At 46.0% G+C, this 11,652-nt stretch overlaps 1 protein-coding gene across 1 annotated transcript; it reads right to left on the reverse strand.

Moving 5' to 3' along the window:
- Nucleotides 1-1,751: 1,751 nt before the first annotated feature.
- LOC119341348 (endoglucanase 21-like) lies at nt 1,752-3,754 on the reverse strand. The gene is made up of 4 exons (XM_037613229.1): nt 3,098-3,754; nt 2,742-2,996; nt 2,206-2,555; nt 1,752-2,133 (listed from the first exon to the last, which is right to left on the reverse strand). The coding sequence occupies exons 1-4, from the start codon at nt 3,752-3,754 to the stop codon at nt 1,911-1,913; spliced, it is 1,485 nt and encodes a 494-aa protein (XP_037469126.1). The 3' UTR covers nt 1,752-1,910.
- Nucleotides 3,755-11,652: the final 7,898 nt, after the last annotated feature.

Raw genomic sequence — 11,652 nt, forward strand, 5'->3', positions numbered from 1 at the left:
CTGAAGGAGAGGGTGAATGAGACTGTTGTTCCAAACTTTCTGACCGGGAGCCAAAGATCATTAATCAAAGCAGGGTAATTGAATCCAGGAGGTTGAATAATGAATTGTGCCTAAACAGAAGCCCGGGAAGTACACCAAGGATTACTCCAAAGATAAATATTTCCTTGTTTAATTTGGTAAAAAAACAATGGGATTTTAATTTGTGAAGCATTTTAAGATTAGAGGACCAAAAGGCCGATTTACGAATGTTGGGAGTGGAATCCAAATAGAAGAATCCTGGAACTATTTTGGATTTAAGCACAAGATATAACATTGAATCGTGGGCTTTAGCATGTCTCAAGGTAGCAGCAATAATAAGTCCTTCATTGACGGCTTGCAAAAATTTTATACTTGACCCTCCCTTTGTTTGGAGTTGCATATATCCTTCCAAGATGTGAGGAAAAGGCTCCTATTAGTTGTTTTCTCTGATTCCTATCCACCAAAAACTCCTAATAATGGCAGTGAGTTTAGCAATGAACTTTTTGGTGAATAAAATGTTGGCATATAATATATAGGAATGGCAGAAAACACAGACCTGGTGAGCTCAAGTCTAGCTGCATGAGAAAACCATATTAGCCTTATAAGCTGGAAGTTTATTCATAAATTTATCACGCACAAAAATATAAGCTGCAACTCTATTCTTAGCCGGGGGAATAAGAGGGTGTCCCAAATGAGTGAAGCTACAATCCATGATAGAGACAGGAAAGATATTATGAATATCTGCCTTAATAGCTTCATTAACATGTGCATTTAAAAGAATGGCAGATTTAGTCCAAATTGAAATTTGACCTGAAAAGAACACAAAAATGATGAATAATATGAGCCATATAACTAGCTTCCTGAATAGTGGCTTACCCGCAAACAAGGAGATAGTCTGTAAATACAAGAGAGTGAATAGAGGGCAATTTGGTCCAAGTAAAATTCCCTTAACATGGTTAGCGAACAAAGTATTATTAAGATCCAGAGGCAATTTTTTTCGAAACGGAGGCAAAAGATTTGCCCCATCGATTAATTAAGCAGAAGAGAATTGCCCAGTTAATTAAACGGAAAACCGGACGAAAACCGATACAGACCAACCATACGCACGGAACATGCAACCCTATAAGCACGTCATCCGACAACCAACCCTCACATCGCAACATCGCAAAGATAGCCCCAACGAGAGTAATTCGGCCAAAGACCACGCGCACCACCAAAGCCACGAAGACAAGTCAATCCATAAGGATAACCCAAGATACCGATGACCATCCATCAAGAAGTTGCAGACGCCTTTCCTGTGACATCACTCTTCTTTCCTTTGCTCCTAAGAGCCTCCTCCACAATTGCCTTGCCAGATCCCGGGCTAACCCTCTCCAAACGTTTGAGCAAGCTATGAAGCTCTATTTGGAAGAGAATCTCATTGACCTTATCACGCACAGAAACCTGTCCAACGGTCAGATGCGAGTGAGTGACCGCAATATTAGAACCTCCACGCTCCACAGAGGTGAGCGACAGTGTGGGCTCCAAGGGACCAGGCGCCAACATACCAACATCCAGAGACAAATTCATTGATAGCAAGAACAAACAAGTAAGGAGACAAAGGACAACCTTGACAATGGACAACCTTGTCAAAGTTTAATTCTGATGGAAATATAGACACGTTTGCTCTTCTTGGCAGCCCTTCGCATTATTGATTGACCATATGATGTGTACTGAACCATCAACGCCCCTGGGCAGGTGCCTGATCTGTACTCACAGCTTAAAATGTCGGCCTCTGCAGCCATGCAATCTATCCATCTTGTTTGCAAACCACATGCACCACTACCCTGCACTCTCTACCTCTCTACCATCAGTTCTACAAAACTGCACACTAATCTTAGAACTCTTCCTGTTCAGCTTTTCTTCGTGATGGCCGTTTCGCCGTGCAAGTGTGCGAAGATGCCAACCATGGGCGCGGTGTTGTACGTGCACGCCTCCGTTTGCATGTAGTTGTCGCGCCTGTCCCTGAACCGGTCGAGGTGGTCCGGCCCGCCGACGATGGCGCCGACGACCACGTTTGGGTTCGCCCCCCTCCGGAGGAACCAGTTGTCATACCCCTGCATGCACCCAATGAACCTGCCGTCGCCGCGGTGGGACACGATGGACGCGCCACGGTGGTGCATCCGCCGCGGGAACCGCGGGCCGTACCCAACCAAGTAGCTCACGCCGGCAGGATTCGCGCCGAGGACATAGTCGGTCTGCGCCCGTGCCAGGGACCGCAGCTCGTCGGCGTGTGCCGGCCCGTCGGGGCACTGCAGAACCGACGGCTCCTGTCCCGCGGAGGTGAGGTAGCGGGAGTAGACGGTGAGGAGGAATGCGGCGTTGGTGACGTACTGCATGTTGTTCCACTGCCGGACGAAGAGCATGCCGCCGGCCGTGCGGTTGACGTTGCCGGCGTCGCCGTTCTTGTTGAGGCAGGCGCAGAGGTAGTGTTCCGCCTTGGCCTTGTACTTCTCCAGCGTCGCCTTGTGCTCCGGGTGCTTCCCTTCCAGCAGCACCTAAAATGACACGACACGTTAAAAAACACATTTTGTCCAGAGATTTGGTTTTCTGAAGAAATATATGTGAGCAAAACATTTTCGATCGTGCATGCCATACCACCGGCCCGAAGAAACAATGGTGCAATATAAAAGTAGAGAATAACTAGTTAATTTGTTGAGCAGTCATGTACAGCTGATGCTCACCTTGGTGGCGAGGATCTGGAGGCCGGCGTACTTGACGTCCCAGCTGAACTCCGTGATGGCCCAGCTGGTGCCGCCGAACTCGTCGGCCATGTCCACGGCGTAGTCCAGGTAGCTCGCCTTCCCTGTCGCCCGGTGCAGCCACAGCGCCGCCCACAGCATCTCGTCGCCGTACCCGCTCACCGACGCGTAGTAGCTATACGCCTCGCCGATGCTACTGTCGTACTTGCCCCTGTATTTGTCCCCGAACTCGAACAACTGCCATATGCACGTAACATCACACGTTAGTAAACAGAGTTGCATTGCATGTTTCATGTTCAACAGAGCGACCAACAATGGCGTTGCATATGTCTATGCACCTGCTCGGCGTGGTGGAGGAGAACTTGTGCGTAGTGGGGGTTGGAGCGGCGAAACACCATGGAGGCCGCGGCCAGCGCGGCGGCAGTCTCGCCGACGAGGTCTGAGCCGGGGTTGTCGCGGTCGACCTTGTACGCCTGCCGCGATGTTGTCATGTCCTCGGGCCGCTGCCAGCAGTAGTGGTCGGTGTCGCCGTCGCCGACCTCGGCCCAGAGCACGTACGGCTCGGTGTGCGCCTTGACGAAGTAGTCGGTGCCCCACTTGATGGCCTCCAGCACGTGCCGCCACTCGCCGGCGGCCGCGATGTCGTCCGCGAACTCCATGGCGCTCCACGACAGCATGGTAACCGTGAACGCCATTGGCAGGCCGAACTTGACGTTGTCGCCGGCGTCGTAGTACCCGCCCACGAGGTCGACGCCCTGCTGCAGGCCGTCGGCGAGGCCCGAGTGGCCGCGCCACTTGACGCGCTGGTTGTGCGGCAGGCGGCCCGATCGCTGCGCCTCGAAGTAGAGGAGGCTGCTGTGGAGCGCCTTCTTGTAGTCGAATGGCTCCGCGCCCTTGGCGCCAGCGCCGCCATCGGCCGCCGTGAACGTAAGGAGCACGAGCACAAGCGCGGCACAGATGGCGAGAGACGTGAGCATCTTGATTCTTGTCGCCATGTGTGCTCTTGTGCTTTCTCTCTGGGTTTAGCTCTGTGGCGTTTCTCTTGCTCCTTTCGTCCTCGTTATATAAGACCGGATCATCATGTGATGTCTCCCCCGTTGTTGACCATCATTAGTCAAACCCCACATCTTAATACCAGGCGGTTTGGCGGTTAAGCTTGGCCAACTCTTAATACCAGCTGGTAATCAATGATTACTGGATCCAACAGCCGGATCTAACACAAAATAATGCTGGGTAACATGTACTACCTGGTTGGAGGTTGTTGGTGGTTAGTCTTGCTGTCGTTAGTGAGCTCGAGGTGAAGAATTGTTGGTTTATTATGATATATATATATACTATATGGAGGTAGATTAATTAGGAAACTCTGGATAAAATAACAAAGCTACTCCTAGCTAGGCAGGGTTGACTTGCGTCGTGCACCAACAGCCATGTGGCATAAGGATGCATATGCATTGCACGTTCTAAGTTCAGATTTAGAGCATGTTTTTGTCAACTAGCAAGCCGAGGCTGGATGTTACTTGTTCATGTTGCTCCAACGAGAACAACATAATGGTGAGGCAAAAGAGAGCGTGCGATGCAACCTGATCCCGAACAGGTAACATATGCACTCCCAATACCATTTTTCTATCAAAATATTACTCCCTCTGTCCCGTATATTATCCTTCTTGCACAATTGTATTTCTTCAGTTAATTGTTTTGGATTGATAAGCTTGCAGAGCTATAGGCTAGCAAGTTCCAATAAGCTAATTACTCCCTTCGTTCCTAAATATTTGTCTTTTTAGAGATTTTAAATGAACTATCATATACGGATGTATATAGATATATTTTAGAGTGTAGATTCACTCATTTTGCTCCGTACGTTGTCACTTGTTTAAATTTCTAAAAAGACAAATATTTAGAAATAGAGGGAGTAGGATGTAAATTTGTATGGTGGACAACTAACTGAAAAATAACTTCTAGGAGCTAATTTCTAGGTTGGCATGTCAATTCTTTGCAAGAAATTTCATCGGTGAATGTATGTTTTGGCCAGTTGAGAGCACCTATATGGCTCAGGTGCCTGAAATTTTCTCTCGAAATAGGGTTTACCCCCGTTTTGTATTACAAAGCAACTATCACCGCATTGCTGGGGCGAACAGCACATAAAGCCCAAAGATCCAACAGCCTGATCTAGCTAGTGTACTACAAAAGATTGTTGGGTAACATGCATACCTGGGTGGTGACGAAGAGATACTATTACCAAGCATGTATGTGTACTCTCACCGTTCCTAAGTATAAGTTTTTTTAGGTTTCAATATAGACCACAGAGAGCAAAATAAGTGAATCTACACTCTGAAGTATGTCTGTATACATCCATATGTAGTCTATATTAAAATCTCTGAAACGAATGGAGGTAGTACACAAAAATATAGTCAGTGGATGATTAAGAGGTAGTGTAACATGTACCTGGGTGATAGTCAGTGGACGATGAAGAGCTTGTAACATGTATCTAGTTGGTGATGGTTATTCTTTCTGTCGGTAGTGAGCTGGAATGTGGAGAATTAATGGTTTATTATCATATATATACTATATGGAGGTAGATTAATTAGGAAACTCTGGATAAAATAACGATGCTAGTAGCTAGGCAGGGTTGACTTGCGTCGTGCACCAACAACCGTTTGGATGCATATGCATTGCACATTCTAAGTTCAAATGTAGAGTATGTTTTGGTCAACGTACATGCACGTCTAGGCCGGATGTTACTCCAACGAGAACAACAGAACTGCGAGCGTGCGATGCAATCTGTTTCCCGAACAGGGAACATATGCCCTCCCAATACCCTTTTTCTATCAAAATATTATGAGCAACACCATTGTCTTATTTTCAGTTAATTGTTTTGGATTGAGAAGTTTGCAGAGCTATAGGCTAGCAAGTTCCACGAAGCTAATCAGGATGTAAATTTGTATGGTGGGGAACTAACTGGCATACTGAAAAACAACTTTTACGAGCTAATATCTAGGTTGGCATGTCAATTCTGTTGCAAGAAATTTCATTGGTGAGGGTATGTTTTGGCCATTTGGGTATTGTCTGAAATAATGAGAGATCTTGTAGCCTCAACAAAGTATTATTGTCACTGAATTTACACCAATGGGACGCGCATCACGTATGTAAATTACTAATTGATTGTTGTGTCTCTGTCGCGTGCAGCCGGTCCGCGAATGTCTCATCCTAGCACAACATCGAGGGCTAGGTGAGTGGAATCCAGCTCTGTTATTAGTCCCTGCTTGACCAAGCTAAATGAATATGCAGGGAATGGCAACCAAATATTATAACGTTAGTGCAGCAGACCAAAAGACCTCGCTCACTGTACATAAGCATCATGGTGCTTAATCCTGTCATTTGATATGCAGATTAGCAGGTTAAGCCGTTGGCACTTAAGGGTTTAGGTGATTCGGAGATCCCTGAAATTTTATTCAAACATGTGACACAGAATGTAGACATGTACGTTGCTTCTGAAATTGATTAAAAAAAAAGGTTTCTGCGGAATACTTGATCGTGCAAATTCATTTATATTATTCTCATAGATATTTAGAGTCAAATAGCATGGCCACCGCTGGTTCTTTATCTACTACTTTCTCCGTCTGAAAAAGTTTGTCCCAAGTTTCTCCCTCAAATTCATCCATTTGATCGACAAGTTTTTTCGGACGGAGGGAGTATGTGTGAAGCCTCAAAAGATTTCGGAGGCTCTGCATCGCTCCCACACGAGCGACACGGGAGGAGAAACACGCCCGCCTCCAGAGAACTCCCTTCTCCACCTTCTCCTTCCTTGCCGCCGCCAAGACGCGATGCCGGGCAAAGCCCAAGTGACACCGGCGGGGTTTCTCCTCCGGCGATCCGATGTCCCCATGGCTGGCTCATGCGGGCATCATCATGAGGGTCAAGCGGTGGGCGGCGCCGCGTGGCCTTGCGTGTGGGTCGGTGGGGTGCCTCCTCGTTGGCCATGGGTTGTTGGGGCAGCGGCCCCAGGACAAGGCATGGCGGCTAGGAGTGGCGAGTGGTGGCGACAGATCTGGGGTTCTGCCCAGATCCGGTTGCGGTGGCCCTGGCCAGCGGATCTGGTGGTGGCTTGCTAGTCAGCGAGACGGCAGGTCGAGCTCGGCTAACAATGGGGCGGCGCAAGAGGGATTCAAGACCTAGTGCTCGGATCTAACGTTGCGACGGTCGTTGCCGTTGTATGGGCGACGACAACGACTGGTGCGGCGGTGGGTGCTCGATTTAGCGCCTAGAATTGGGGCGGCGGCCCCCCTTCTTCGACAGCGGCGGACTCCGTGGTTGTGTGGGCAACATGTAGTCTGGATCTCGAGGTGGTGACGACATTTTTAGGCTGGAGGTGGTATGGGACATCCCCTTCATCAACAAATCAGGTTCGATGCGGCTCGGCAGGTGACACATGTGTCCCTTTTGGAGTCGTCAGGCAGTGCCTGTAGCCGGCAGGTGAAGCCTTCGGCGGATGCTACGCACGATGTCTCACGCGTGGACGTCAAGTCATGCATTCTACAATCACGTGTTTCACGATGGTTCTGGCGGAGGTCTCATGTCCAACTTGTTGCTGCTGGATTGATGGTGGTGCGACAGAGACAGGAGGCATGCGGTATGTTACGTTTGTCTTCTGGTGTCTTCTGCAGAGGTACACGGTTATCAAAGCGCCGATAGCCAGATAAGGGATGATGGTACATACGGCTTCAACAACAACGTTATGTACTCCCGATGAAAACACAAGATCTCTGATCAGGCTATAGGCGCATTTACATCGTGTCCTTACTGAAGGTGGTGGATTGAAGCTTGGCTTCGAAGATGAGAATCCGTATTTCAACCTTGTGCTGGACTCGCCATCATCGGTGCACGTGCGGCGATTCCTTCTTGAAGGCGTAGCCTAGGAGTTGTGTATTTGTCGTATTGATGTCGTTTTGTAACATAGGGTTAGTGGCTAGTGGAGTTATTGTCGCGAGGCATGCGGCCTCGGGTTTTCTTTTTTCTTTATTTTCAGATCGATGTTATTCGGCTGCTGGATTTTGCAATCTTAAACATATATGGATGCATGCATCATCCTGATGCAGTGGCTGGGGGTTATCCTCCTTTAAAAAAGTGCTTTTCGTGTAGCTTTCTCATTGACCATCGAGCTTATTCATAGCTTGAAATACACAAGTTGGTTGCTTAAAAAAAAGGGTAACAGGTGCGATGTGGAGTTCATATACTTCCCTTGTATTATATTTGTCCACGAGAAATTCATAAGTGTGGTGGTTTGTACTTTGAACACCGACTCTACCAGCTATATGCAATGCGTATGCATTTTTCGTGCCGCAGAAATAAATGAATGATTGTATGTATATTTAGTATTTTAGATGCAGCGGATGGTTGAACCGGAAATCAAGGCATAAACTGGTGGTGGAACATTTGAGGGGACATTATTTTTAGTCAATTGTGACATTTTCCAATAAAAGACATATATTCATATTAAGTACAATTGAGTCAGTTTTACATAACAAACATCATTTACTTTAACCATGTCGATGCAATTAGCGTATCTCGCTGATATACGTTGTGTACAATTATCGTATCTTTGGTGCATCTCAGCCGAGAGATGCGAGCATTTTGATTCCTCTCGCCATGTGTGCGCTTCTGCTTTCTCTGGGTTGCTTTCTCTGGTATTAGCTTTTGTTATGCTTCTCATGTTCCTTTCGTCCTGGTTATATAAGACCTGACCATCATGTGCTGTCTCCCCCGTTGACCATCTTTAGTCAAATCCCGCATCTTAATACCAGGTGGTTTGGCAGTTAAGCTTGTCTGACTCTTAATACCAGGTGGTAATCAATGATTACTGGATCCAACAGCCGGATCTAGTACAAAAGAATGTTGGGTAACATGTACTACCTGGGTGGTGTCAATGGACGATGAAGAGGTAGTAACATGTACACCTGGTTGAAGGTTGGTGATGGTTCTTTTTGCTGTCGATAGTGAGTTGGAGGTGGAGAAATATTGGTTTAGTGAAGATAATGGAGGTAGACTAATTAGAAAACTCAGGATGATATAACAATGCTAGCTAGGCAGGGTTGACTTGCGCCATACACCAACAACCATGTGGCATGAGGATGCATATGCATTGCACGTTCTCACATCAGATTTAGAGCATGTTTTGGTCAACGTAAAGGCAAGCCGAGGCTGGATGTTACTTGTTCATGTTTCTCCAACGAGAACAACAGAATGGTGAGGCAAAAGAGCGTGTGTGATGCAATGTTTTCCAACAAAGAACATATCCACAGTGCAGTCTTGCTAAGTCTCAGTAGTTATGTCTGAGTCGATGCTATATCCGTGAGTCTTACATTAGATCCATGCAAAAAATTATTTTTATTTTTCTCTATTGCAGTTATATCACTTGACTGAGACTTGGTTAAATCCCGGTCTACTGAGACCTAGCCACACTCTATCCAGTGATACCATCATTTACATGATACCATGATACCATCGGACGATGACACATGTAAAATGTTTTTGAAATTGAGTTAATGCCTAAGATATGTTTCTACAATCTCACAAAAATTCAAACCCAAATTCAATCTGCATATAGAGAAAAGAGAAAACAACAAAGTCAGCCATAAACGTGTCTTGTGTCTTGTGTGTGACGCTATTAATTTAACATTTTTTTACATTTATTTTACATTTTTCCTTCCCATGAGAAGGTTACACTGTACGTTGCTGGGGATGGTAATAATTCCTGTCGGTAATGAGCTGAACATGGAGTATTGATAGTTTAATTAAGATATAGTTTATGAAGATAGACTAATTAGAAAACTCACGATAAAATAAGCAAGCTACCCAGGGTTGACTTGCGTCCTGCATCAACAACCATGTGGGTGCATATGCACTGCATATTCTAAGTTCAGACGTTAAGTATGTCTTGATTGCGTGCAGATGAAGTCTCACTTCGCTGTTTTTTTTTTTTTGAGGGGGTCTAACTTCCGTGTCGCTCAAACTAGAACAACATAGTTGTAAGTCAAAAGAAAATTGTGATGCAGCATGGTTCTCTTGCGGGGAATGGATCTACCGATACATTTAGGTCATACAGTGATACCATCACGGTAGCGCATGGAATTGATTTTGAATTTGAGTTAGTGTCTAAAGATGTGTTTTAACCTAAATTTGATCTATATAGAGAGTGGCAAAGAGAAAGGAAACCAATTTAGTCATGAATATTATCTTTTGTGTTTTTGTCTTTTTGTGATGCTATTCATTTTGGACTTGTCTTCTCATATGAAAAGGTAACAGTATACCTTGGCGGCGATGGTAATACTTTATGTCAATAGTTACCGGGAGTTAGCTGGACGTTAGAATTAATAGTTTAATTAAGATATATTGCACGAAGGTACAATAATCAGAATACTTGGAATAAAATAACAATGCTACATAGGATTGACTTGGGTCTTGCATGGACAACAATGTGGATGCATATGCACTAAACATTCTAAGGGCATCTCCAACGCTGATAGGGGGACTTGTCCGCGGACACGGATGCGCCCCTTGACCGTAGACACAGGTGCGAGAGCCAGTCATCCAACGCTGCCCACACACATTTCAATCACTGTTTGAACTAACCGGTCGAATTTCATGCAAACCTGGTGGATTTCATCAAAGCTCGGATAAAAATAGCACAAATCATCCATACATAGCATGCAAATAAGTAATAATAATTCAAATTCAATGAGATTATCCGGGTGTTCAACAAGTTTTTCATGAACGAATCATGACGTCCCACACATACTGCCCCTTCAACTTCATCCAACAGTGTATGTACCTAAATGGCCGTCCCTCTATTCTATGGTACATCATGGCAGCTCATACGGGCTACACAATGCGTAGAGCAACATGAATGAATGAATAGATCAATCAACAAGTTGACCAAGAACAAGCAGAACTTACGATCTCTTTGGTTGTCGCGTGTAGTGGCCAGCTTACCTCCAACATATCAACCGTGCCACAAAACTTTGTGACGCTGATCTGGATGGCATACTGTCAATACGATAATGGCCTCACATTGTGATCAAGGATGATGTGCATGTCGTATAGCGCAATATGCTTTCGCGCATGAAATGAATCATGTGCGTGCTGCCAGACGGCCCCCCTTTGCTCCTGCCTACAAAATTCACTGATACAGCCATCCACGCATCACACAATGGTACATCTCCGTCATATATACTTCTCCTAACGATTTTTCTGTTCTTTTGAACTCTAATTTGCATGATTTGAAGAAACTAACCCGGACTGAAGCTGTTTTCAGCAGAACTACCATGGTGTTATTTTTGTGGAGAAATAAAAGTTCTCGGAATTGGACGAAACTTTTTGGGGAATTATTTTCAAATAAATAAAAATTACTAGAATCAAGACCCAGTGGAGGGGGGCAGCTGCCCACTAGGCACCAGGGTGCGCCACCCACCTCTGGCGCGCCCTGGTGGGTAGTGGGGCCCATGAGGCTCCACTGACCCTAATTCCATAAATTCCTATTTTTTGAGAGAAAAATAGGAGAGGAAGTTTCACCACGTTTTACGATACGGAGCCGCCGCCACCTCCTGTTCTTCACCGGAAGGCCAGATCTGGAGTCCATTCGGGGCTCCGGAGAGGGGGATCTTCCGTCTTCGTCATCATCAACCATCCTCCATCACCAATTTCATGATGTTCACCGTCGGGAGTGAGTAATTCCTTCGTAGGCTTGTCCGATGTTGGATGTTCCTAAGTAGAAGCTAGGAACATGCACATTGAGCATCACCTACTTAGGAAAATAATGTGCATCACCAATGAATCATGCACGTGCTGCCAGACGGCCCCCCTAGATGACGCTGGATGTTGCGGTGGGCATGTCCGATGT

This window comes from Triticum dicoccoides, chromosome 7B (assembly GCF_002162155.2).
Source record: "Triticum dicoccoides isolate Atlit2015 ecotype Zavitan chromosome 7B, WEW_v2.0, whole genome shotgun sequence".
NCBI lineage: Eukaryota > Viridiplantae > Streptophyta > Magnoliopsida > Poales > Poaceae > Triticum > Triticum dicoccoides.

Bases quoted from the DNA above. Each gene is read 5' to 3' on its own strand.
- LOC119341348 (XM_037613229.1), bottom strand. From the start codon at position 3,754: ATGGCGACAAGAATCAAGATGCTCACGTCTCTCGCCATCTGTGCCGCG. The intron at 2,997-3,097 runs GTGCATAGACAT...TGCATATGGCAG, and splicing joins TCCTCCACCACGCCGAGCAG to TTGTTCGAGTTCGGGGACAA. The intron at 2,556-2,741 runs GTGAGCATCAGC...GTGTCATTTTAG, and splicing joins TCCAGATCCTCGCCACCAAG to GTGCTGCTGGAAGGGAAGCA.